At 37.6% G+C, this 26,700-nt stretch overlaps 1 protein-coding gene and 1 non-coding gene across 2 annotated transcripts; one reads left to right on the top strand and one right to left on the bottom strand.

Moving 5' to 3' along the window:
* The first annotated feature begins 8,357 nt into the window (after window positions 1–8,357).
* On the top strand, window positions 8,358–26,695 carry LOC121429458 (scavenger receptor cysteine-rich domain-containing group B protein-like). Its single transcript, XM_041626474.1, has 9 exons — window positions 8,358–8,477; window positions 12,652–12,972; window positions 17,803–18,114; window positions 19,659–19,673; window positions 20,661–20,993; window positions 21,604–21,618; window positions 22,219–22,554; window positions 24,083–24,138; window positions 26,158–26,695. Exons 1-9 carry the CDS (start codon window positions 8,411–8,413, stop codon window positions 26,272–26,274), a joined length of 1,572 nt encoding a protein of 523 aa, XP_041482408.1. The 5' UTR covers window positions 8,358–8,410; the 3' UTR covers window positions 26,275–26,695.
* On the bottom strand, window positions 17,337–17,408 carry TRNAR-UCG. Its single transcript has one exon. It is a non-coding gene; the product is annotated as a tRNA-Arg (tRNA).
* Window positions 26,696–26,700: the final 5 nt, after the last annotated feature.

Below are 26,700 nucleotides of genomic sequence, written 5' to 3'. Positions count from 1 at the left end.
ACGCCGGTGCCTTAACCACTAGACCACAGAGACGGGTTAGTGGCTAGGCGACCCTGATCCAATTGACCGTCAGATAGACAGATTTTCGACACCATACCAATTATAATTTCCTTTGTCGGGTGAAGTTGGGTTTTGAACAATGACAAGCCGCTATGCCATGCCTTTATCACAAAAGGTTTAGTAAATGCTGTGGAAATAGTTTCCGCTTGAGTGAGCACCTCTTACTTTTCAAGCATTCATGAAAAATGACTTGCACGAAAAAGGGAAAGAAGTGAAGTGGGTGTAAATCATTAAGAATACATGCACTTTAAACCTGAGAAGACTGATTTGAAGATATTTTCCCTGTTTTTAGCCTTTTCCCTTGCCCATCACAAGCCATTGAGCCCCACTGCCTCCTCCCAAACCTACATGTTACGTAACATTTGCTTTATATGTAGCTGTGAAATGCATGAAATAGACATGATTTTTTTTTCTTGTTATTCCTTATACCATGGTCACATTTGTTCTACGGCGGCCGTACGGCGAGTCGAAAACAACCGTTTTATCAATTTTGATTCAAACCACCTATATGTAGTTGGACAAAAAAATTTAAACGGCTGTTTTCAACTCGCCGTACGGCCGCCGTAGAACAAATGTGACCATGGCATAAGTTTCCCTTATCTTGTTATCGTCATGCTTGACAAAGTGTGGAGAAAGCGTGTGGGATATAAACCCCTTATCAAAGGACAAAGCATAATCAAGAAAAATGCTGAAGAGGTTTGGAATAAACCTTTGATTTATTTCATGTTATGTCCCCTCAGACCCACCTATCAGAAACGACCTTAAGTTTTATTATATTTGACTTATTACAAAGCATGTACATGTATATTACTTGCAAACCTTCACAAAGTTAAAAAAAAAAGTATGTCCGCAGATCTTTCGTTGTGGTCCACTCATTGGCCTCTGAATGTAGGTCCATGGTCCACTGCATCAATTAAAAGATACTCGAGATGCAGTGAACCGATGGTTAGCCCCTGGATGTCCATCTGCCTGGCTATTGTGCAGTAATGCATTCACCAAAACTTTTCGTTCCCCATCCAAATAACTCAATTGTATATAGCATTACTAGGACAGTACTTGAACTGAATGATGATCCTAAGCACTGTTTGAAGACATTGAAATTTGTGAGATATTTCCTATGAGCAAGCGCCACGAGCGCCCAGCTATACCGGCGCTATACAAGAACCCATCATCATCAAAAGGGAAAAATACCTCTAGGTTTCTTACAGGACAAGTCCACCCCAACAAAAATAGATTTGAATAAAATGAGAAAAATCCAACAACCGAAAACACTGTAAATTGCTTCAAAATGGGACATGAAACAAGAAAGTTAAAAGTTTCGCTAAATTTAAAAAAACCGGGGAGAGTTGGGTAAATAAGGCCACCTTTTTTATATTTCCAGTTATATGTGTTTATTGTAAAGCAGTAGAAACATGTTTAGATTAGACTCGTGTGAATTTGCACCTTTCTGCCTGCATATCAATGGCTTTTCATGGTTTGTTTCTTTTTTATACATTAACATACAAATTACCATGGCTCAACTTGCCCCATGTTGGCTGGCTCAAAGTACCCAGTCCGAACTTAATGCGATATTTTCACATCCAAACATTTCGTATGCATCCATCATGTAAAAGACTATGACGAGAATGAGAATCCATATACCTGGACTAACAAGGTTGTTATTTCTTTATTAGGCCTATATTTAAAGACGTGTGGGGGTAAAAAGCACTGTTCCATTTTACTTTATTTTTTGGCTGAAATGTATATTTTCCCCTCTAAAGTACTTTTTGTTTCAAAGTCGAAAACAATATGGTGGGGTAATGGGTCGTCAATACATAAAACCACCACAATGTCTGACTCATTTATCATTGGCCTGGGGGTGGTGGCTAAACTTGCCCCTATGCTCAACTTACCCCGCCTTCCCCTACTTAGAAACTGTCTCAAATACTACACAAACAGTAATCCATTTGGCCCTACCACTATTCAGCACACTCAAAGGCGGCCTCATATACCCCACTCTCCCATATATGCAAAAGAGGAGATTGATGACGTCACCCACGCCCTTTTTCTTTTGTATTTCAATACATGAAGTATCACATGTCTTATTTTTTGTCATTTTCATGTGAAACAAACATTTATCCCTCCCTGAATATGTAGAATTACCGGGGTTTTTAACCGTTTTATGGTTTAGTTAAGTTGGTCACTATTGTCAAATCTGTAAAAATGAAATGTTTATAATTCAAACAATTAAATAGAAAATAAATAGTGAGTGATGGACATCGTTGACTCTCACATTTGCACATCAGTGAGTTGTGCATATTACTGTTTTATGAAAAATAAGCCCAACTTTAAAATGTCATAACTTTCTTACTATAAATCCGATTTGAATGAATTTTCAGTGTTATGCTCGTTTGATTTTCCCTGTTAATCTAAATCAACATTTTTTCTGAGGTTGGCTTGACCTTAAAGTATTTTATGTGGAAATGTGTGAAGTCAAAGAAAATCCAAACAAAAAGAATTGACGTATATTAAACTCGATCAGCAAGTCTTTGATTTTTTTAAGTAGAATGCTACAGTGCGTGTCAAAAAAGCGGGACAGATTTGAAAAATCTATAAAAATTTTGTTTTAAATTATGATATCTATATTTGGGTGTCAATATAGGTGCTCTGAAGTCTTATCCTTCAAATGCCATTAAAATAATTTATTTTCGTTCATGCTTGAGCGAACGCGGAATATTTTTGTCTGGGGTTAAAAAGGAGGCTTGCGCCAAAATGGCATAAAATGATAAATATGATAGTCGGACTTCTGGCTAATCAACAGACTTCCTCTTACCTTTTCAGTATCGTTTCCATAATTTTCGAATTATGCAGTCAAAATTCATTTCCAAATAAACTTATTTGCTGGAAAAGTTCTGTTGTTCCTTTTTAATATGTTCTCTTTCAGCTTTAAATATTCCTTTTGTAGGCAAGAACAATTTTTTAAACCGAATTATGGGAGAGCGTGTCTTTTTTTCAAATCCTTTCATTGTGTGCTACAAAGGTTATGGTGCCTTTTAACTGTAGCATACTGATGGGTGGACTCGGGGCGCTCCTCCCCCCCCCCCATAAAAAAAATCATGACCAAGAAAACAAATGTGGAAATACATAAAAAGAGAAATATGATATCCTTTTCTGTATATTATGTCAAAATCACAAAATTTAATATTTTAATAAAAAAGTGGAAATTTTTGCTTGCTTGCTTCATAACTTTTTAATATATTTTACCCGATCTGCCATATCTTGATTCAACATTGCCTCAATACACCATTGGCATTGAAAGACGTGAATCCGTTCCTGTTTGTCCTGTCAAGCACATAATTAAACTTGGTGAAGGATTCAATCACCCCTCCAAAATAGGATTTATGTCTTTTATCATGCGTTGTGGCCCAGTGGATTAGTCTCCGGACTCTGAAACAGAGGGTCGTGGGTTCGAATCCCAGCCATGGCGTAATTTCCTTCAGCAAGAAATTGATCCACAATGTGCTGCACTCAACCCAGGTGAGGTAAATGGGTACCTGGCAGGAATCTATTCCTTGAAACGCAGCACGCGTAACAGCTGCACTGCTAAAGCCAGGGTAATTATGCTGCATATACTGTAGAGCGCTTAGAGACTTCTGACAAAGTAAGTATTAAGCGCTATATAAGCAAGTATAATTATTATGTTTATAGGTACCATAACATACTTTGTTTCACATAGTAAAAGGATTTGAATAATTACAAAATTCTCCCAATTAATAATGTAAATCTTCTTACTTGGGTTGACAAAAAGTCATCTTTACTTACTTATGAAGGATAATTCAAAGGTAAAAGAAGTTTAAATGAAAAACAAAAAATTCAGGTAAATGAATAAATTTGTAAATGAAAATTTGACAGCATAATTCGAAAATTATGGCAAAGATAATGAAAAAAATAAACAGGAAGTCTGCTGATTAGCCATAAGTCTAATCATCAAATTTCTTATTTCTGCCATATGGGCGCAAGCCTCTTTTTGAACCCCGACAAAAAGTTCCATGTTCGCTCAAGCATGAACAGAATTTATTTTTTTAAATGGCATTTCAAAGATAAGATCTCAGAGCATCTATTAACATCAAAATATAAATGAAATAATTTGAAACAATTTTTTATAGACTTTTTAAAAATCCGGGTTTTTTTTTATACGCACTGTAGTAGCAATAATTCAAAGTCCATCCCTAGGGATCGCAAAATTATAAAGTGCTTTTGTTCAGTTTGGACACAAAAGAAAGCATGTAGCTAACATAAAATGCAAACATATGACATGTCAAAGTGGAAAATCCCTACAATTCATTTGGAGGTCAAAAAACGTTCTGCCTGAGATGGTTTACGATGCCCGGGTATGCGATTATAAAATTACCAGGGACCTGGTCTTTGGGGGTTATCTATTGTTACTGTGGATGCTTTGACCATAGAGCTATTCTCTGTTAGCTCCATGCTTTGACGATGCTGAGCTCCCTCAGTTACATCGTCCATGGCGCTATGTTCTTTGAAATTACTCAACATTACGTAAGTGCACGTCAGACCGAAAATTGCTCAAAACGTGATTTCATGTAAAACCCCAATCACTTCCATTGTTAGCAGTGTAGGTTGTATTTACCTATTTATCTATTTATTTATTAGAGTATATTTATTCAGGTACAAAAGATCAGCAAAAAGCTGTTTTACATCAATGACCATTTTGGGGGGTAATAGTATTTACTAAAATCATTCGTAAAATCATTAACAAAACACTCGGCTGTTCACAAAATCAACTATTTATTCATAGGCCTAATACAAAAAAAATACATCAAATCCCGCCCCAAGATTTGTCTTGTGTGCTGCGACAGTGTTATTCACCACAGGCAGCTAGCACCCCTGGAAAAGTATGCTAAAAATAAGAAATTTAACCCAACTCGGCCCCTTTTTGGTCTTGTCAAATTCTTTCCGACCAAATCACCTAAATTTTGCATTGATTTTTTATTATTATTTTTTTTTGCTTGTCAATTTTTTTCTTCCAAACCAGCGCTCCCCTGTTACAAAAATCGTTTCCAAGGCCCCTGCTAAGTAAAGATTAGCACTCTTTTTTTCAGCACTATTAAATGCAAGGGGGGTATTTTAGTTCCTGCATGAAGTTAAAGAAATCCTTTCATAGAATTAAGATTTGTTAAAAGATTTAAAACTTTCGCTCCGCTTTCCAAGGAATACAAGGTAAATCGCTTCACATCAGCTATTCTTGGGTGAGATCATGAATTTAACCAATCCAGTATATTCTCTGATAAAGGCAACGGTGCATGTAATCTGACATCAAGCTTACATCACACGGAGAGGATTTCAAAGAGTACAGATTCTATACAAAAAACTATGTATAGACGTTATGTCATTTATCTTCTTTTATTATTTTCGAGACAATCTTCTCCATGGGACCATGGTAGGAATTATACATTATTATGATTATGCCACGGGCGTAAATCTAGGGGATGGGGGTGGTTATATCCCCCTCACTTTTCGGAGAGGGGGAGTGGTCTGTACAACGGGCTCTACAATCACCCCTCCCTCTTTTAAACACAGAAAAAAATATTATTCATCAGAATGTTTAATGATACTGTTAACATTAATGAATGATTTTATTTGAGGGTTCACGATTTACAAGCACAGCGGACCTCTCCATTTTCCAGCATGTTTTTTTCAGCCACAACTCTTTAATGATCCATATTAAATTTCAAATGAATAATTAAGATGAATATATATATATATATATGTTTTCTTTTTTTCTTCTTTGTTTTCTTTTTTTTACTTTACATGTATATGTTTCCTAATACTATTTTCATTGTATGATTGTTTATCCATTGTAAATATGTTCTTTTTATCGTTGCAGAGCCCCTGGTAAATCAGTTTTTATAACTGAAAGGGCTAACCTGCGTAAACAAAATATATGAATGGGTGAATTGAAATTCAAATACTGTCAAAATAGTGAAATCGACATATTGTTGTCATTGCCGTGGCCGAGTGGTCTAAGGTGCCGTGGCTGAGTGGTCTAAGGCGCCTGGCTATACATGGAAAGTCCGGAGTTCGGCACCTATGCCCGTGAGCAAGGCATTTAATCTACAATGCTCTTTTATCCTGCTTTCAAATAAATGGAAATGCTATATGCATTATTGGTAACTAGGTGTGCACTTGTTAAAAAAAATTCTCAAACCGCGTTTGCCTCAACTGCCACAGGCATATCCAATCACATGCATTTAGGAGCTCACGCATTCTTTTATATTTTATGTTCTCTATGACAAATTGGTTTTGTATGAATTCTTGTTTACGAAAATAAAGAAATTTGTTAAATTAGAAGAAAATGTTTTAATGAAATGAAATTTATATTATTAAAACAAAACCTCATATATTGGCATTATTGCAAATGTTATACCCGCTGCAATACTTTTGATTATGATCAGTCAATTTCTGAATGATACGATTCCAATGAAGTTTAAAATAATATGGTTATAAATTTGATCATAAACCAATCAAAACCTTGTTGAAAATATAATGGCGTGGGGAGAGGGTCATATCCTGGTATCTTTGTCGAAGCGGGAAATAACCTGTAATTATAGGCCATATACTTCAAGTTGAACGTACAGTTAGTTACTGATGACATTGATCAAATCAATGCCGTTAATAAACATTTTGGGACAGAAATATCTACCTTATCTTTAGAATTCATATTAATTTTTATTGGAGACTAATAAAAATAATTTCATCAGCCATCGAAAAAAAAACAACCGTCATAAAATATTGTAGCATTGTGTACATTGTTTTATATCCCTCGTTTATATCCCACAACTGGGCGTTGTGGCGTGCGCCTGTAATCCAAGCTGTGGGGAAGTTACAAATTGATGCAGAGGTTCGAGGTTCGAGCCCTGGTCACGTCTTTCGGATGGTGACGTTGAAGGTCGGTCCCAGACGTAAAAAATCATTTCTGATTGATGCACGTCTGACAAAACTCAAACACACACACACACAGTATACGCAGCCCTTGATGTGGGGGTGCCATAAAGGTTTTGAATTTTCAGCTCAATATATTGTTATTACCCCCCCCCCCCTACTACTCGGACTGAATTTACGCCACTGAGTAATGCACTGTTGGTCAAATAGAATTTCCTTTTTACAAGACCAAATCCAATGAAATGACCACTTTAATAATGAAGAATTAGTATTAAGTCCTATTTGACGCGGGATATAATAAGCTGTGCTTCAGTGCAAAATACCCGAACTGTAAACTTTTTTCTTCTGCGGGGGGGGGGGCTTAAATGTATTATTTGCCTCTATATACTCTTATCTCTTTCTGTAGCTTTCGTTTCTACCAAAGTACCGAGTCTTGCCCATGCGCACATTGAACAACTCAATGAAACGCACACGAGCACACCCACCCACATCCTCACCCTCGCATACACACTCAGGGGACCTCATTTCCCATCGACCTACATTAATTTTCTTCGTAATACTACAAGTAATTTCAATGGCCTGTATTCTGAAGTCGGGTTTAACTTAAACTCAGGTTTAAAGCTGTGGTTTAAGTATGGCGAGCCAATTGTTACATAAATCACTAATAGTAGAGATATCATACTTCAGCTCATTTGGCGCTCTAATGATTCATAAATTGTCTAGGAAGTATAAAAAGATTACTGGCTTCACCGTCGATGAATCAAGAAAGAGCACAATAAACATAAGAAACATACAACTTAATAAAAAAAATGATACTTTTGGCTTCCCATACTTAAACCACAACTTTAAACCTGAGTTTAACTTAAAACCGACTTCAGAATACGGGCCAAGAATCCATATCATATATTACGAATAGCCTGTCGTTGGGCGCATGAATACCCCCCCCCCCCACCACCACCATACGCCTTCTTGAGACATTCATACATTTTCTTAAATAGCAATTGGCACCATTATCTTGACCAAAGAGATTTAAAATGAGATTCTTTCATGCTTAAAGAAGAGGATTGCTTTGCAATTCAAAGGCCAGTTCATGGAAAATAGATTCGGACATAAAAACACATCTTCTTTACTTATTGAGGCATACTGTCAGAGTCCTTCTTTATGTTTTTATGTCCTTGTGTTTTGTTAAGCTTTATAAAGAATCAGTGAATGACTTATTTACTTATATCTAAAGCTGCTTTTGTGGGATCTCGTGTACTTATTCTTAAAACAGTTCCATTCCACTGGTCAGCTGGAAAAAAAAACTAAGCAAAATAGCCTTTGTTCAGCTGTCAGTATAAAACAGAATTCGGTCAAGAAAAAGGAGCATTTTTCCTTTCACTTTCCAACACCACGGATTCACCTTGTGATGGAGGGCTACGCTAAATTCTTGCTTCTTCTCTGCCTCGGTTTGGCGAGAGGCTATAATAATTACGGTAAGGTATTGGTGGTTAACGCCTTTATTATGCACTTTAATGCTATTTAGAAAATGATATGCGCTGATTCTCCTTGTAACTCTAAGTTGATCAATATTGTTCATAAACGATGATGTCATATTTTTACATTCGTACTTCCGAAGCTTCGTTATTCCGAAGGTTCGTTATTCCGAAGGTTTGTGTTTCCGAAGGTTCGTAATTCCGAAGGTTCGTAAGTCCGAAAACGAAATGAGATTCGTAATTCTGAAGGTTCGTTAGTCCGAAAAAGAAGTGAGGTTCGTAATTCCGAAGGTTCGTTAGTCCGAAAACGAAATGATTAACGAACCTTATTTCGTTTTTGGATTAACGAACCTTCGAAACATCGAACCTTATTTCGTTTTCGGATTATCGAACCTTCGGAATAACGAACCTTTGGAATAACGCCACAAATGTTCGGATTAACGAACCTTTTTACGTTTTCGGATTAACGAACATCGAGGTATAGGCAATTTACGTGTATCGGAATTACGAACCTTCGGAATTACGAAGTGTAACTATATTTTAACCATGATTAGTGGTAGGCCTATAGGGGGTCGTGTATGGTGTGGTGGCTGGTATGGTCCCTGATTAGGACAGTAACAGACGGATTACACATAGTAACAGGTAAGTCAATTTGACATCCAATAAAAAACGGATGCATTGTCAAGTCTCTACGCGACAATAATTGGGTTCATTACAAGGCCCAACTCCCTGAGACTGATCGGATAGGTTTCCAAGCCAGGAGATCAGACACCTCTCGCCAGTCGCGGTAACATTGCTGAAAAGTCTCCCGTATAATTGCAATTACAGTCTCCGCGACACCGCGAAGCAGTCTTCCTAAAAAAAAACTAAAGATGTTTAAATTTCTTGCGACTGAGGAGAGCAAAATCTTGAGATGATAACTAAATCGCCAACAATTTAAAACCCAGTGTTTTCACTTTAAACACTTTAAAGTAAACAGTCATTAAGTAAGGGAAATCTAGATATTTAATTTTTCCAAGAAATGAAAATAAAATCACATCTGTGAATATTCAAATGAGAATGTACACAATATTACACCAACACCAGCTACATGTACAACACCATACTTGCAATGATCGATGATGCTGGTGTTGGGATTGATCTCGGAAAATATGACGTATTTCCTGCAGTTCGTTTCGAGCGCTGGTGTTGAATGTCGTCTGCTGATGAGTCGAGCATCACAGCTGGTGTTGACGATCTATGTGTAATTTCCCCATTCACCAACACCAAGGGATTGGGAAAATCGTGCTTTTAAGTTCGGTGTTGGTTGGTGATTAGAAGCCCGCGAACATGCGGCTAACAGGGTGAAACATTCCCGTAAAATTCAATTTTTACAGATAAGATGAGTGCAAATCATTGAAGCTTTTTTATTTCATTTTATGGCCAATAATTTACTCTTTCGGATTCTTGAAGTAATTTCAGCATTTGCTTTCTGTACGATGAGATTGTACTTTGATTTCTTCCGATTTCACTTTCGTCGTCTAGTAGTATTCGCGTAAAGATGAGATGATCAGTTGTCTCGATTCTGGACTATTTTTAGGAAGTTTTTATATTCCACAAAGACGCCACGAGCCTAATAACAAGAGAAAGGGAAAAGATATTCATTCGACCCAACCCATTTTTTAAATATATACTGCTGATTGACAAAAGTGTATGATTATGATTGACCATCAAACACTGATTTTAGGGAGGGCAAATATGAACTTCGTTTTTTTTCAAATTAGAACGGAATATTGATGACTTTGGAATTATTATTTGGCTGGCGGAAGAATTAGGGCTACTTAACTGTGCCAGGTAATGAGTTTGATCCCGTGAGCTGTCTTCATAAATGCTCATAAATTTAAAAATGGGACAGCTAAGGTATCCTATTCTGGTCAGTGATGGAATGTCTGATATTATACTATCCACTGGAAGTAAACATTCAACCATCTAATTTCAACTTTATTTTTTTATGGATGTTTTTTTTAATGTTCCCGAAACTACTGGTAAACTCAATATATGCGTCAAGTCGAGTGATGGCGCGATCCCAATAACCTGTCCGACTGAGAAACCATAGACCTATGAAGATGGACATTCATCGCTTAGATAATGAATTCACTAACAGGTGACTGTAATTGTCATCTGCATAACATTCTCGTCATACTTGTCGTCTTTGGTCCTAAGATCGTCACCGTGAGACGGGACTGAAGCAGTTGTAACTGAAGAAAATCTTAATATGCCTTCTGAGGATGGAGTTTTGTTAATCTTTCATAATAGGTGAAAAATCACTCTGTTATCCCTCAGTTCGTGATTAGACATTTATATTTCACAAATTATATGCACAGTTGATAACAAATCAATGAAATGATGGAAAAACGATGTGCATTTATTGTTTACCTTTGGTAATTTCAGTTCCATGTGTTGTTATTTGGGGAAATGTCTGCATATTGATTGTTTACCATATGTAATTCAATTTTCCCAAGTTTCTCCATAATATTCCAGATATACGTGGCACATACATTGGTGTACATCTCTCAATGTTATTGAGGTCCTTACATGTATGTGTAAGCGGTAGTTAGCGGATCGAATAATATCGTATTTTATATCATAAAAATCGTCTGCTTCTCAAGTTTGCTGTTCCATATATGAAGCATGTTGACTGAAAGGCACATGCTGAAACAGATTATCAGCCAACAAAATTCAAGACCGGGAAACTGTTCAGTCTTTGAGTGATCAGATACCATGGTAATTGCAATTGTACACAGCATAAACTGTGGTGTTAACCGGTGTACATAGAGGACCATACCAGTTATTTTACACCGGTGTTAAATTGGTGGTGTTAATTTTACACCTATAGGTGTTATTACAACACCGTTGGTTGCTACATTTACACTCTTTGGTATTATGTTCAATCTCTAGGGTGTAATTTTAACACCTCAGGGTGTGGTCCTCTATTAACACCAATTGGCGTCAGTTTCAACACCACAGTTTTACAGTGTAACAACACCTGTATATTCTCGAATAGAAGCGCATAACCAGGTTACGGTGACTATCATTGGATCAAAGAAATGCTCGCGTTAATCGTCCATCTTTTCAGAGGTCCATGGAGAAATTGAGCGGACTGGTTCGCAGGATCGTTCCTCGGTATCGTTTCCTCTGAACCAGCTCGATCGGTGTTGTTGGAGCTCGGTTCAGCGGCCTTTTCACGCTGTCAACACCAATATCAACACCGAAATTGAAATAACCCTTTACATTCATTGAATAATATACTGTCGTAGGAATGTGGGTAGCAAATGGGTTAAGATTAGCGAGATCCCTTGATCCAACCCACCCCCCACTTTGCCTAAGCCCCATCAAATTTAAGAGTTAAGCAAGATTCGCCATTGTAATAAAAACCTGGGAAAAGTCATCACGACTTGTATATTAGCAAAACATGTGTTTCTTGATCACCTAGAACTGTCACAGGTTTACAAGACATGTCAACTAGTAATGGCATGCAAACTTCATTCAAAATTATCAAATGCCTGCTAACAACAGTAATACAGCGTTACCAATATCATATAGTTGCTAACTCGACCGCTTTTGCCGGTTAGACTACTGCTTCTAACAATGTCCAGCCGATTTGTAGGTCCATGCTTTGAGGAATTGAGGTGGGAAATAAAATACTAAGAAATAGATCAGCTAGAATAACCCGACAAGTTCTTTTTTGATTTCCGTTTTTGATCTTTTACTCCATATATTTTGACATTGTACATTTCAGGACGACGAAATTCATTCAAGATAAGTTTTTGAACGGGGGCATGCCCCGCCCCCTTCCCCTCAGATTCACTTTATTCACTATGTCTACCCCATAGAGATAGTAACCATCTCTATAATGGTCTTCCGCTTCTTCACTCACCCATAAATTATATTGATAACTACGTATCATTGTTAACTTTATCGATGCAATTATTGTTATAACGATTTCATTTCATTTATTCGTTTATTTCCTTTTTCAACAATTACATTTTGTTTCGTACATTTTGACATAACAATAACAACAGACATTAATATTCCTGTTCAACAATTGTATTCAAGATTATTACGTATCAGGTTAGATGTTGATCATATCATCATAACGTGAATGAATTTCATTGTATCACTTATTATCATTCAGATTTGCGTCTAGCTGGAGCAGGGAGTATCCCCGGTCAAGGTCGCGTGGAGGTGTACTACGAGGGGGTATGGGGTACTGTGTGTGACGATAGTTGGGATCAGGAAAATGCTGATGTAGTCTGCAGGCAGCTCGGCTACTCAAGTGGAGCTCTAGGCGGTTACTTGCCGACTGCTCGGATATTTGGAGCCGGATCCGGAAGGATCCTTTTGGACGATGTTAGCTGCACGGGCGATGAATCCTCTATTGCTGACTGTAGTCACAGAGCCGTTGGTACACACAATTGCCAACATTCGGAGGATGTAGGAGTCATATGCACTTATGGTAAGAAATATACTTTATTACCGGTGACATTTATTGATCTGGGGCCGGCCATTTCATTAAAAAAAGTTGCTATGATAGCAAGTCTTGCTGGAACCACAACTACCTTGACAATAGTGAAAATTCATTTTTTTTTTTTGGGGGGGGGGCTCTTCGGAAGAATTGTGATATTCCAGCAAGAGTTGATATCATTAGGGGTGGCGGAACAGAGGTCAGGGGGGCAAGATCCCCCACAAAAAAAAATTAAAAAAAATCCCCGTAGGAATAAAAATGTCCTTTTTTCGAAAATGGAAAATGCCCTTTTTTCAGAATGAAATAAGACTTTTTTAAGTGAAACACAATACATTCTAGGTTAGATAATCACAAAATGTTTGGCTCGCACTTCGCGCTCGTATCGAATATTGTTTAGTATAAGGCATTCGTTCTGTCCATGTTCTGTTCAAAAATGCTTTGAATGTCCAGTTTTCAGGTTGGAATATCTCACATTTTTGGCTCGTGTTTTGCACTCGCACCAATTATTGTTTATTAAGGTAGTCATTCTGTTTTTGGTTAAATAAAATGCCTAGAATATCCAGTTTTCTGATTAGAATATCACAAATTTTCAGCTCGCGCTTCGCGCTCGCATTATTCGATTGGAGAGATTTGTAGCCCGTATCTTATTCATGAGTCAGTAAATGCAGTATTTTAAAGGTTCTTTTTCTGGTTAGTGCATTCGAAATTTTAGCTCGCGCTTCGCACTCGCGTTAATTCTTTAGTTATAATAATAATATACACAATTTATAGAGCGTTTTATAAGTTTCAAAGCGATAAGAAAGAATGGGGGAAATACAAGATATCTCAGATAAAGATCAACAAAGGAATTGAAAGTGATAACACCATTACGAAACATTAATTATACGTACAAATAAAGAGATAATCGGTGAATACACAACTTAAATATAACGGGTCGATAATCATGTATGTAAATTTAAATAATCCTAATAACTAAGCTTACAATCCGACTTAAAAAAATCTGAACACAATATAAAATGCAAATTAACTTTAGGGGGATTATTTCATAGAGAACATAAAAGAAGCGAAAAAAAAAGCAAGTGAAACTTATTAAAAGAGGCAGTTCTAACTACGATGCCTCACGTACATTAATGGGGAGATTGTTCCAGAGCTTCGGGGCAATAACTGAGAAGGATCTTTCACTGTAGTTGATTGTAGTTCTTGGTCCAGGCAGCTGTTGAAGATGTGCAGTGGTGTGGGAGCGGAGACGTCTGGATGCGGATGAAACTGATGAGGATCGGAGGGAGACGAGAATATGTAGATAAGAGGGAGCTTGATTATGGATAAACTTGTAGACTAGATGGATAATTTTGTAGACAATGCGTTGCTGAACTGGAAACCAATGTAGAGAATTCATGATTGGGGTGATGTGTTCATGTTTTTTAGTCCGGGTAACCAATCTGGATGCTGTATTCTGGATCCGTTGGAGGGGAGCAATGTTGGATTGGGAAGACCGGCTAGGAGGCTATTACGGTAATCCAGATGGGAAGAAAAAAAATGCATGGATGAGCTTTTCAGTAGATGTAATGTTGAGGTACTTGCGTATTCGGCCAATCCTAGCTATACCCCAAGAAGCAGTCCTGCACTTGTTGTGGATGTGTTGTGAAAGAGAAAGTTGATTGTCTAAGATCACACCGAGATCACAGACAAAATCCGAATTCTGAACGCACGTTCCAGATAGATCAATGGGAAAGAGATCATCACGCTGCTGCCTGAACCGGGATGATATATGCAGCATTCCAGTCTTTGCTTCATTGAGCTTCAAGTTGTTGATTACGGACCAAGACTTGATATCACGTAAACACTCTGTGAGTCTATATGGCACCATTTCTGTCGTCGTCATCTGCTCTCATAACAAGATACAGCTGGGTGTCATCAGCATAAATAACGTGATGTATGCCATGATGGGAAGCAATCGCATCGCGTAGAGGTGCAGTGTAGAGGGTGAAAAGCAAAGGGCCCACAACCGACCCTTGTGGGACACCCCATCAGAGAGAGAACCCCTTACTGTTACCTTCTGGAGACGATCACACAGATAAGACTTAATCCACTCAAGCGCAGATTCATTTATGCCGTAAGTGGTTTCAAGTCGCTTGAAGAGTGTTTTGTGGTCCAGGCAGTCAAATGCAGACGAGAAGTCTTATAGTACCGGATATGCTTCCAGTCCACTGTCTGCTGCTAACAAGAGATCATTTGCTACCTTTAACAAGGCTGTTTCAGTCAAATGAAGGTGCCGGTAGGCCGACTGGTTTGCTGGAAAAGGGTCATTGGACTCCAGGTGAGATCTAAGCTGCATGGACACAATCCTCTCTAGAACCTTGCCAAGGAATGGGAGGTTGTCGATTGGTCTGTAATTCTTGAAGTCGTTACTGTCGAGTGATGACTTCTTCAGGAGAGTCCCTGCTTCAGGGACTTCGCCAGACATGAGAGAGAAAATTAATTGTTGACGTAATGATAGGTCGTCGAGACATATTTTTACTAGCCACGTTGGCAACGGATCCAAGCTGCATGACTTAGGCTTGAGTGACTCAACGAGTTTCTTCACTTGATTCAGGAAAACTGGTTTAAATGCTGAGAAACATTTGCCTGGTTCCAGGTCAGGAGCTCGACTGGCAACTGGCGGAAACCGAGAGCATGCTGCAGAAGACTGAACCCCAGACACAATGCTAGCAAATTTAGATACATTCACATCCTTTGTCATGATTACAAAAACTGCTCGGAATGTTTACTTTTCATGTCTAATGACATAAAATTTTCAAAAGTTTGAACTCGTGATATGGGCTCGCAGGATCTCGCAAGGATGTACATTTAACAAGAATTAGATCCATAATTTACCTAAAAGCGATTTTTACAACTTCAGATTTGAAAACTTCCAAACCATTCGCTCGCGATAAAAATAAAACCTAAATATAGAAATCAATCAGAAATCACTTTCAAAAAACTTTGCTCAACTCAATTACTACAAAACACACAACTTCTTCACACACACTGTAAAAATGAAGTGTTAATTTAGCACTTACGGTGCTTGTATAGTGACTGCACTACGAGTGCTGATTTTCTAGTTTAAATTTGTACTAGATGAAATCATCACTCGTAGTGCAGATGATAATCTCATCGTGAAAATAACCGTTTTCACCAAAATGCCCTTTTTTAAGTGCCCCTTTTTTTTTACTTTGTTCCCGCAAACGAAAATACGTTTTGCCGCCACTGGATATCAGAGCAAGTTTTTTTATGAAATCGGATACAGATTGTATTGCCCACCGGAGGATCAGAGTGCAGATGGGGGTGCCCAGGGTGGGATCCAGAATTTTCCCTAAAAAAATACAAGCCCCCCCCCCAAAAAAAAAGGGGGTGTTCACTCCGAATGATGGTGATTTATGTCACGACAAATTTCAAATTTGACGATTAAAAAAACACAAGAATTACACTTGGGAATGCACAACATTTTCTAATATTTTTTGTGGCTTTCAAAAGGGGGTATGAACGGGCTGAATGTGCCCCTACCAAAATATTTTTCTGGAAATGGCGGTGACCTTTTTTGTATGTTTTCGAGAACGTTAGCCCCTCCTGACCAGATCTTTTTTTTTAGATACACCATGCACTGTTTTGACCAAAAATGAAGCAGGATTAGTCTACTAGTTTCTCAAAATGTCTGCAATTTATGGCAATAGGCTCCTCTCACAAGTATTTTAAACTTAATATTATTCTGGATTACCAAAGTGACCTTTTATTTCACCGTTATAGGCTCCTTTTAAAATCTACGATTTTATTTCGACGGCATTTACCTAACCCTTTTCTGATTGTTTTATTCCATATTCCGAAGCAGACTATTTAACAAAACAAACAAGAAAACCGCACATTAAGAATAAAAGGAGAAGATAAAAGTGTGAGGAGAGGGAAAGAGAGAATAAGAAAAAAAAAAGAGACGTATAAATCACTTTCAAAAAACTTTGCTCAACCCAATTACTACAAAACACACAACTTCTTCACACACACTGGAAAAATGAAGTAAAAACACGTATATATATATATATATATATATATATATATATATATATATATATATATATATATATGTGTGTGTGTGTGTGTGTGTGTGTGTGTGTGTGTATGTGTATATATATGTATATATGTATGTGTATATATATATATGTGTGTGTATGTGTGTGAAGCTATACATGTACAACAGCTTTGGCAACTCTTTTATTTTTGATAGTGTGTATAGAAATGGATGAAGAGAACAATGGTAGGCGTAGCTTAAATCAAGGTTCCCCAGAGCTATCTCCCCTTTGGAAAAATTGGGAATGCCGAAAGAATGTCTCTGCCGGGAATCGAACCCGGGCCCCCAGCTTCGAACGCCGGTGCCTTAACCACTAGACCACAGAGACAGGTTAGTGGCTAGGCCGACCCTGATCCAATCGACCGTCAGATAGACAGATTTTCGACACCATACCAATTATAATTTCTTTTGTCGGGTGAAGTTGGGTTTTGAACAATGACATCAATGGCATCACCAATTTTTCCAAAGGGTAGATAGCTCTGGGGAACCTTGATTTAAGCTACGCCTACGCCTACCATTGTTCTCTTCATCCATTTCTTTACACAATATATATATATATATACTTCATTTCCTTGTGGACTCTCATTGTATTTTACCATTTTATATATATTACGTGACATCCGGAATGATGTTACCTGGCGTTTTTCCCCCCTTTTTTGGTGGGGGTGGGGGTTAATAACAGAACAATTCCCTGATCAATTGTCGTCTCTCATTTATTGCAGAAATTCGACTTGCTGGAACAGGGAGTACATCCAATCAAGGTCGCGTTGAGGTGTATGCCGGGCAATGGGGGACAGTCTGCGACGATTATTGGGGTCAGGAAGATGCTGAAGTTGTCTGCAGGCAGCTTGGGTTCTCTGGTGCACTTGATTATACGGTACAAGCAGCTGACTTTGGACCAGGAACTGGACCGACTAACCTGGATAATGTGAGGTGCACTGGCACGGAAACTTCCATCTTTAAGTGCGCCAACAACGGTTGGGGAATAAATGATTGTCAACATAGTGAGGATGCCGGAGTCTACTGCATTCCTGGTATGAAAAACCATTTGTGACAAAAAAGAAACGCCAATAGCAGGATAATTTGGTCGTAAAATCGGAGGAGGACCAGAGTTATCCGTATTACTTTGATGCTGCAATTATCCGCATAATAGCAGCATCGGGACCAGATTTTGACTTTATGAACGCATTTCAAAAGTAATGCGGATAATTGCCATGGTGCGGTCACAAGGTCGCCCTTTTCCAACGCAACCCCATCGGAGGGGGCGTGTGCAGTTGCCATGACGATTATCCGCCTTTTTCAGGACGGGCGCTCGTAAAATAATGCGGATTATTTTCGGAGTTTGTGAACGCAATTTTTTTTTAATTATCCGCATTTCTCTTAGGCGGCTAATTGGAGGATGGGTTTATGAAAAGGGCAATAGATTCGGTGAAGGGTATGAGTGGAAATCGACTGTAAATTCAAATTTGATATAATAGATGTAATTAAAGCTGAATAATTATACTGTATAGCGGAGCATAAATGAAGGTTCGGAAAAAATCCGTCAAGGACTTTGGTAAATAACAAAACTTTTCTTTTTACCATTAATCAATATTATTAAATGCTATGATTTTTTTATGAAAATCTTATTTCGATTTTTTTTTAATGAAAAGTTGCCATTTTCATATAACATATTAATCTACAAAAATGTTGCATGAAAAAAATTTGTATTCAAATTATAAGAATGCTGAATACAACACATTGTTTGAGAAATATCTCTTGACTTTTCAAAAATTTTGAAAAAAAAAACTATGAGCATCCCGGGATATGTTTCTATTTGTGACGTCAAAGAGTTAAAGGCCAAGTCCAGCTCAGATAAATGTTGATTTGAATCAATAGAGAAAAATCAGACAAGCACAATGCTGAAAATTTCATCAAAATCGGATGTAAAATAAGAAAGTTATGACATTTCAAAGTTTCACTTATTTTTAACAAAATAGTTATAATTATGAACGAGCCAGTTACATCCAAATGAGAGAGTCGATGATGTCACTCACTCACTATTTATTTTGTATTTTATTGTTTGAATTATACAATATTTCAATTTTTACGAATTTGACGATTATGACCTCCTTACCTGAAGCACAAAGTGTTAAAATAATGGAATTCCATGTGTTCAGGGATGAATGAAACTTCATTTCACATGACAATGACGAGAAAATAAAAATATTTCATATTTCACATAATGAAATACAAAAGAAATAGTGAGTGAGTGATGTCATCAGTTCCTCATTTGCATACCGACCAAGATGTGCAGATAACTGTTTTGTGAAATGAAGCGAAACTTTAAAATACTATAACTTTCTTATCTTACTTCCAATTTGATGAAATTTTTCAGTGTTATTCTTGTTGAATTTTTCTCTTTTTATTCAAATCAAGTTTTTGTTGGGGTGGACTTGTCCTTTAAGCTTCGATTTTATTCTCCTTCCTTCTGCCGTGTCTCCTTCCTTCAATATCGACGACATAACTAGTAACAATCACTATTAACACGGATAATGATATCTCTCTTTCCCCCTTTTCTCCCGTTCATATTTCACAGGTCCTGTTGGGCCAGGTGAGTTTATTGTCTTTTAACTATTCGACATTAAGTCAAGATTACTATAATTAGATCAGAAATAGTCAGAAAATCAAAGGAAAGTAATAACTAAAATTCTTTTGAGTGCAAAGTGCAAGTTTCGTAGCGAATGGAGATCGAGATTGGAACAATTAATCCTTGCCTTTTCGTCACCTCCGTATTGAACAACATTGTAGGCACAACCTCTTCAAAGAATTCCGCTATATATACGAGAGTGGCAGCCCCCATAGGGGTTGGAGATGGGTAATGGACGATTTCTATCTGAAAACGATACAGATGACAACAATATAAATATGATTACATAATTATCGTGTTTTTTTCTGAAACGGCCGTGCAGGATAAGTAGTAGCAGGATTAGCACTAGTCATAGTACATGTAGTAGTAGTAGTAGTAGTAGTAGTAGTAGTAGTAGTAGTAGTAGTAGTAGTAGTAGTAGTAGTAGTAGTAGTAGTAGTAGTAGTAGTAGTAGTAGTAGTAAAAAAGAGTAGTAGTAGTAGTAGTAGTAGTATAAGTAGTTGTATAAGTTGTAGTATTAGTAGTAAAAGTGGTAGTGGTAGTAGTAGTAGTAGTAGTAGTAGTAGTAGTAGTAGTAGTAGTAGTAGTAGTAGTAGCAGCAGCAGTAGTAGTAGTAGTAGTAGTAGTAGTAGTAGTAGTAGTAGTAGTAGTAGTAATAGTAGTATAGTAGTAGTAGTAGAAGTAGTAGTAGTAGTAGTACTAGTAGTAGTAATAGTAGTAGTAGCAGTAGTAGTAGTAGTAGTAGTAGTAGTAGTAGTAGTAGTAGTAGTAGTAGTAGTAGTAGTAGTAGTAGTAGTAGTAGTAGTAGTAGTAGTAGTAGTAGTAGTAGTAGTAGTAGTAGTAGATGTATAGTACTAGTAGTCCAAGTAGTAGCAGTGGTAATGGTAGTAGTGGTAGTAGTGGTAGTGGTAGTAAAATAGTTATCATCAAATCGTCGCAATTCTCTTTCAGGTATTCGTCTTGGAGGTTCTTCCAAGAAGAATGATACCCTAGGGTGGGGCGTTGTTGAGATAATGAGCAAAGGTGAATGGGGTACAATCTGTGGAGCAGGATGGACACAAGAGGACGCTAATGTGGCTTGCAGACAGCTTGGCTTCTCTGGACCAGCCTTTTACCACTTTTCTGATATTAAGTTCTTTGGAGCTGGATCTGGGAACATTTTGTTCTCCGATGTCGCGTGTACAGGAGACGAGGATTCAATCACGGACTGCCCATCCAGTTCGACTGTAAATGTAGACCCTACCTGCACCCACGATCAAGACGCTGAGGTTCTATGTCTTGGAGGTAATACTTGCGACACAACTTTTTACTTTATACATCTTCATAATCGTATACCCATTTTTGGTGCAGGTTTGGATTTATTCCAATATGTTTCCGTAGGAGGCCAAAAACTGATTACCAGTTCGTATCGTTTGATGGTAATATGGACATGATATATCAAATGAAATCATTTATCATCAGTTCATAAGTGATTCCTTGAATATTAAACTTCAATGAAATAGAATATGAATTATTCAGTTTCCCCAAAAATTTGAGAACTTTGAATCAAGTCTATAAACCGATTCAAATAAAATATCAATAAAAAAGTTAACATGTTTTAAAAGATGGTGTTATTTATCAGAAACAAACAGAAGCAAGATTAGGCACTCACACTTAATTACAAGGAATAATGATTACGAACGATAACGAGCGTTATTGTTGTACTTTACATTGACTTTGAAAAAAAACGTGTTTTAATGAGAAGACGAATTTCGTCCATTTATATTAGTCCTGACTGTAAGTATTTAAATAAAAATTAAATCCAGAAGCTTCTTTCAGAATGTTACAAATACTGTACATACTTCAATACTGACTTATAATTTCCCCACTTTCCATTTTTTTCTATTTGTCACAGCTTATGAAGGTCCAGGTGAGAATTGTCTTTTATTTTCTTAGTATGTAAGAGTATCATCAATTTTAGTCATTTTATGGGGAATTGGACACACTGGGGACAATGACCGAATACGGAGATGTGGCATCAAAAAAAATAAATTATGGCTAATATAATTATGTTACCCAATATTTTGTCTTATTTCATCCATTGCCTCAATGGTAAAGATAATGATGTAACTTTCCCTAAAAGAAAATGTCCTTGAAATTGACCGCGTAAGAACACGTCTCCCTCTCCGAATTACTATAGAAGGAATGATCATTTTAGGTTGCTCTAAATAACCTCTCCCTAAAGTGATTCGAAAAGAGATAGTTATCTCGCAAAATTAATTGACACGCAAATGATGACATCGCAAGTTGGCAGTAATGGTGCTTTGCGTGGTGTTTTATCAGATAATCGTTCCTCGGGTGGCGAACGATTTGCGAACGTCATACGTTACCCTGCCTGGCAGACTTGCTAAACTCCATGTAAATCATCACTCCTTTGGACTAATCGTTTCTATAGATTCGGGAGGGGTTTTTTCTCAGGATATGTATCAAACCAACATCATAACTTATTCTTATAATATATCTCATTCAGTGGTTCGACTTGGTGGAAGCAATAGTGATGAGAGCAAAGGATGGGGTACAGTTGAAGTTTACAGGAATGGTGAATGGGGGACCGTCTGTAACAGTGGATGGACTCAAGAGGATGCCAACGTCGTCTGCAACCAACTCGGCTTTCCCGATGATGCATTCTACTACCTTCCTGACTATGACTTTTTTGGACCTGGTTCTGGATCCGTTGTGCTCACCGACGTTGCCTGCACGGGCGACGAGTCCTCTCTCCTGGACTGCCCGTCATCTATTGCCGATGGATCTAACTCTAAGTGCGATCATGACCATGATGTCGAGGTCATGTGCACCCCCGCAACAGGTAGGTGATTTCCCCCACCTCGATGCGGATCAATGGGGCCCGAGGGAGCATCCTCCTCCCTCAAAAGAAGGAGAAGGGAAGAGAGGGAAAGGTATGGAGAAAAGTGAGAGAAAGACAAGGTAAACAAGGAAAAGGAGGGAGAATAAAAAAGAATGGATAACAGAAAGAGAAAAAGCAGGAAATGGGGAGGCAAATAAAAGGAAGATAGAAAGAATGATAGATAAGGGAGAAAGGAGAAAATGGAAATTGTAGGGGAAAGAGGCAAAGAAGAATATGAAAGGAATAGCGGACAGAAAGGTTGACAAGAGAACTAATTAAATAGGGTAAAGGGAAGATGATAATTATAATGAAAAGGGGAATAAAAGAGAAATAATATTAAAAAGGGAGAGATAAAAAGATTAGTTTTGAACTCAATATGCGCTAGCATTTTATTTCACAGTCCTTAAAACGACTTTTTTTCATTTCAGTATGGATATGATAAAGTCCCAAAGCGATTACGTCAGTGTGTCATGGCGGCCTGTATGGTTCTAATCGAATGACAATGAAGGCCATTTCATGAGCTGTTCGTAAGATGGGAACGACTTTAAGAACGACTGGTGATTCCTTCTTACGCGCTAAACCATCGCCAATTTATGATACAATATACCACAAGAAAGAATCACCAGTCTTTCTTAAAGCCGGTGTTATCTTACGAACAACTTTATAAGGGGCGCCTAATATTATGACTTTAAGAATGAAGGTAACAATCATTGACAAAACACATCACCAATTATGCAAATACAAACGTGTATAGACGATCGTGCAGCTGCGACTCAGTTTAGAACCAGCCGGTTAGTTGTCATGACATCGTGACGTCATGCTTCGGTACTCTATTTAACAAATTTCGGTTCGCGCTTTGTGCTTGTATTTATTAATCATAATCATCAATCAATTTCTGTAAATATACATGAAAACATTGCATAAATATCCGGTTTAAAGTTTTAATATCAAGACGGCACGTGCTTTTAATTCGATGGAATTCAATTCAAAAAATTGTATTTACTGATGATCATATAATATCGTACATGGGGGAAAAAACAGCCACAGCTGTAACATTCACTTCATTTTCGAGTTTCTTCGAGGATTTTTAAGCGTCTGGAGTCCCCCCCCCCCCTCCCCGAAACAGTTGCAGCGTCCGGCCATGCATGTGTAGTGGATGTTATAAACAGAAACGAATGTGTAAATCATTTGAAAAAGAAAATTCTCTTTGCTACTTTTCTTAGCAATTTCATAAACTAATCCACCAACATTTGTTGTAAATAATAATAATACACAAAACATTAAACTAACTTTAGCTTTCTCCCCCCCCCCCTTCTCTCTCTCTCTCGTTTTTTCTTCCTTTCTTCCCATCTCTCAATTGTATTTTTTTTCTTTCTTCAACCTTTCACTGCTACATTCATCTCCCCCCCCCCTCCCCCTCTCCCCCCCCCCCCCCCCCCTCTTTCTCTCTCTCTCTCTCTCTCTCCGCCATTTGTCTATATTCTATCAGGCGCCAGTCTAAGCCAGATACTGTACAAGAAGGAAGACATGAAACAGCAAGGAAAGGTAAGGACCAATTAACAGTCACAACGACAGAGACTCCAGGGTCCCGTTGTACAGAGTTACGACTGATCCGATCAATCGTAACTCTGTGGAAATCCATCAGTGTCATAATTTTTTCTACAGGAAAATTGCAAAATGTCCTTTATAATCAAAGGAGAACACCCCAAATTGTTAAAAAATCAATGAATTTTAATATGGATATGGATTCATATCTGTAATTTTTTTAACAAACATATATTTCATATGTTGACTTTGCTGGCTTTCCATAGTTACGATTGATCAGTCAAAACTATGGAAAGCCAGCGACCTCAACATCTGAAATAGACGTTTGTTCAAAATATTTTCGTGATAATGATGCATATTCATACATTCAATATTTTCTTTACGATTCAGTATACCTTTTTTCATTTCAAAGGGCATTGTGCAAATTTCCAGGAGAAAAAAAAACACGACAATGTTGGATTTTCGTATTGTTTCAGATGATCAGATCAAGCGTAACTCTTTGTAAGACGGGACCCCAGGGGACCGTTTTATCAACAATTTTGTCTGACAAGTTGTCAGATCTGACATCTTTCCTTGATTCTGAGAGGCACTGTTACTATAGTAACTGTCGGATAAAATGGGACTTGTGGGATAAAACGTCCGACAAGTCCTTCATGAAACGCTCCCATTACCTTACCAATGACATACTATATCGTTCGGTTAGGGGACAGATATGTTCATGTGAGTGACGTGACTGTCCAATAACAGCTCCCAATAACCACCTCTATCTCAAGAATTGAATTGAATTGAATTAAAGAATCCCTGTTTAATTACGAGAACTTTTTCAGGCTAAAAATACCCATTAAAATTCCCGCATTCACATCGCCCCGATACGTATTATCATAATACCCTTCGGGAGAACTTCCTGAAGTTACGAACATGCGCAGTATGCTGGTCTGATAAGCAAGCAAGGCGCGAGCAAGGAGGCCCTTCCTCTTTTTATTTGGCAACCAGTCATTTTTTTTCTATTTTCGCCATCATAAATATTATGATATTATTCATGTTTACTTTCTTTTAAAAATATACTTATTCTCCGTCGTATCGTACTTTCCCGTAATCACAAATAAAGCATTTCGTATCAGAAAAAAAATTGACAAGCAAAAAAAACAGGTCTTCAAGCTCGTCAGGGGGGGGGCAATAAAGGTCTTCAAGCTCGTCGGGGGGGGGGGGCAAAAAATGTCTTTCAAGCTCGTCATATAAAGTTATCATGTCACCCCAATACTATTTACTAGCGAGTGCCTTGACAACTAGCAAGACATGAAGCTATAAACACTGCTATCCATCAAATTAGGTTGAAATGTGTACCGACTGCAAAGAATTAATTTCAAACTCCATGAACTTTACAGTCTGATCATGTCGGAACATTTGAGTACTGGGAGCGTCTTAATTTTTAGTCAATTCCATATTACTTATGGGCTCACATGAGTATTACAGACCCCCCCCCCCTTACCCCCCAATTGCTCACGTGTTAAATCATTGTTCATCAAAAAAGTCATCAAAAATCATCCCACGATAGATTTTGCTTTTTTTATTCACTGACATTAGTCACAAAGAAGAGTACATCAAAACTGTATATTAATCGTGTACTTGTCCAACTCAAACAAAATTTGAATGGCCTAAAAAAAAGACTAACCATAATTTCGGTCACTGCGTTGTGGATAATAATTATGAAATACAAAAATGCAGTCTAGCCTCCCCAAAGGCCTTGATTATGAAAGAGTATTAACATGACATTATTTCTATCATTTATATGTTGATATACAAACATTTTGTCTATTTTTAATGAATAAAGTCATGTGATCTTTACTTACGCCTGTCCGGCATGCTTTGCGAGCGGATGAATTACTCTCATATGCCCTTATTATCATCAGTTTCTGATAGGTCACGTTATAAATCTGTTTGGTCTTAAACTTTTCGTAAACACCGTCAAATTAATTTACCATAGCCGTGTTTCTCTTGTTTTTTCTTCTTTTTTTTCAGATGGCCGATCTGGAAATGCAGCTAAAGGAGGCTGATGAGAAAAAGAGCGCTGACCTAAGGGAGAAAGATGTCGTCGAAGCTCTTGTCAATCTCCTGTCAAAACTCAAGCAGAAGTAGACCTAACGACGATATAACCATGACAACGGACGTACTCATCTGGTGAACTGGTGGCGGCTTGTTACAAGAATGAGATTTTTATAACCCTTTCCTGTTAAATAGCGTTTACAAATTCTCTTTATATCGTCATGTCAAACTAGGAATGAAGACAGTTTAATCATGGAAGAGTAGAACGAGGGATTGTTACATGGCGATCGACTTTGGAAAAAGGGAAGATCCCTCTCGCAAAAGATACGACCAAAAAAACATATTATGGCTTCTATTTAGATTCCTTATGCCAGTATTGTTTTTTTTTTAGCCCAAACCGTAGAAATTGTCCAATATTTTACAAATAAGCTACAGATCACCTAATATACAATGTCAAAAGGATATTATTCGTACGTATGTCAATGTAGAAGCATCAACCAAAATTAAACAACAAAACAG

Source organism: Lytechinus variegatus, chromosome 16 (assembly GCF_018143015.1).
Source record: "Lytechinus variegatus isolate NC3 chromosome 16, Lvar_3.0, whole genome shotgun sequence".
Lineage (NCBI taxonomy): Eukaryota > Metazoa > Echinodermata > Echinoidea > Temnopleuroida > Toxopneustidae > Lytechinus > Lytechinus variegatus.
This window is presented reverse-complemented; position numbering and strand designations above follow the sequence as displayed.

Excerpts from the sequence above, each read along its gene's own strand:
- LOC121429458 (XM_041626474.1), top strand. The coding sequence starts at position 8,411 with ATGGAGGGCTACGCTAAATTCTTGCTTCTTCTCTGCCTCGGTTTGGCG. Across the intron at positions 12,973-17,802 it reads AGGAGTCATATGCACTTATG|AAATTCGACTTGCTGGAACA; the intron begins GTAAGAAATATA and ends CATTTATTGCAG. Across the intron at positions 24,139-26,157 it reads ACATGAAACAGCAAGGAAAG|ATGGCCGATCTGGAAATGCA; the intron begins GTAAGGACCAAT and ends CTTTTTTTTCAG.